This window comes from Sturnira hondurensis, unplaced genomic scaffold, assembly GCF_014824575.4.
Source record: "Sturnira hondurensis isolate 20B ecotype Veracruz unplaced genomic scaffold, ASM1482457v3 Scaffold0018048, whole genome shotgun sequence".
In the NCBI taxonomy this organism is placed as follows: Eukaryota; Metazoa; Chordata; class Mammalia; order Chiroptera; family Phyllostomidae; genus Sturnira; species Sturnira hondurensis.
Genome location: NW_028090679.1, coordinates 1 through 1880, shown reverse-complemented (window position 1 = coordinate 1880; position 1880 = coordinate 1). Strand labels below are relative to the sequence as shown.

General features: G+C 46.3%; 1 protein-coding gene across 1 annotated transcript; it reads left to right on the top strand.

Annotated features, from left to right (window-relative positions):
- Positions 1–1281: 1281 nt before the first annotated feature.
- On the top strand, positions 1282–1537 carry LOC119002699 (reactive oxygen species modulator 1-like; the record flags this gene model as incomplete). Its single annotated transcript, XM_037068721.1, is given in 1 exon segment — positions 1282–1537. A coding segment is annotated over 1 exon segment (256 nt), but the record flags the coding sequence as incomplete, so codon positions are not given.
- Positions 1538–1880: the final 343 nt, after the last annotated feature.

Genomic DNA, 1880 nt, shown 5'->3' with positions numbered 1-1880 from the left:
TTGTTAAGCTACCAACCAAAATATGCAAAATGGTAGTATTGGAAGGAGAAGAAAGGAACAGAAAAAAATATTTGAAGAAATACTAGCTTGGAGAGGGGAGGGAATTTCAGGGGAAATAAGGGAGGGATTTAGAGGAACCTATATAAAGGATATATGGACAACAACTGGGAAGGGTGTAAATGGGAGGGAGGGGGGAGGATGGGGGGTGGGATTGGATGGGAGTAATAGACAGAAAACTGTACTTGAAAAATAATTAAATAAAAAAATTGGAAAATAAAGTAAAACTAAAAAAAAAAAAAAGAAATACTAGCTGAAAACTTCCTAAATTTATTGAAAAACTCTAGCCTACAACAAGTAAGCTTAACAAATTCCAACTAGGTTAAATGCACAGGCTCCACAAACAGGCACTGCATAGTAAAAGTGCTCAAGTCTAAGAAAAGGAAATGTTGAAAGCAGCAAAAGGAAAATGACTCATCACTTAGAAGGGAATCTCAGTAAGATTAACAGGCCAAGTGGCAGGATAACTTATTTAAAGTGTTTTCAAAAGCCCACTGTTAACCAAGAATCCTATATCCAGCAAAGTCTCAGATTCTCTCTGAGTTCTAGGTTGATGGAGGTGACTTCACGGTAGACATGGCTATTTGCAAGTCCCTGGGGAACTCAGACCCACCATTTCCCAAGCTGTCCTCCTCCTCCTCATCTTCTCCACCCCCATCCTAAGTGTGCTTCTGCTGCCCTGCTCCGCACCTCAGTGAATGGACCACCCCCCACACAGGAGCTCATTCCATACTCCTGCTCCCACAGCCCCAACCCCCAAATGCAAAGTCACTCCCTGCAACCTCCCTCTGTTGTTTTCCTTCACCTCATTTCCTTTCCCAGCTTCTCAACTGTTCTGCCTCCACTTCGTCCCCTTTCTGACTCATGATCCGCACAGCGGCAAGAAATATTTTTCTAAAATGCAAATCAGATCCTGTCTCCCATACACACACACCCTTCCAGGTTTCCCCACTGCCTTTCTCATGGCAGGTGGCAGGGGGCAGGTGGCAAGCAAGGCCCCCTCCTTTCTCTTGTCCCTGCCAACCTGTGTAGCCTACCCGTCTGCTCACTCTACACCAAACTTGCTCTTTTCAAAATGACTTTGTGTCTGATCCTACCCGGACGTTGTCCACTTTGCTGGGGGTGAAGTTTCTCCCTTTTATGCCCAGTTAATGCCCACATCCTTGCATTCCACCTAGCGTTCCATGTGAGACATAGAGCTGAGCTACCGAGGCCATGAGTGAGATGCTGGTGGCCATGGGTCCCTATGAACAGTCCCAGCCAAGGTGCTTTGACTGCGTGAAGATGGGCTTTGTGATGGGTTGCGCCCTGGGAGTGGCGAGTGGGGCGCTCTTCGGCATCTTTTCCTGTACCAGGATTGGAATGTAGGTGGTGGTGGGAGGCTTTGGGGACTGAGGCATCGGTGAAGCCGTGACGCAGTGTGGTGGCACCTTTGGCACATTTACAGCTATCAGGACGGGCATCCGGTGCTACTCAGGATGTGGGCATCAGATGTGGTTGCCCACATCTACCCCATCCCATCAGTCCCAGCCCATGTACTATAATAAAAACTTTGAGTAAAAGTTAAAAAAAGAAACCCACATCCTTTAAAACATAAGCTTAATTATGGCCTCCTCCAGAAAATCCTCTCCGATTCTGATGCTGGGTTAGATCTTGTTAGATCTTGAGAACACTGGACCGCCTTTATCACACTGAATTATAAATTTTAAGTTTTCTTTTCCTTAAAAATTCTTTCAAGCCCTGACTGGTGTAGCTCAGTGGATTGAACACAGGCCTGTGAACCAAAGGATCGTGGTTCGATTCCCAGTCAGGGCACATGCCTG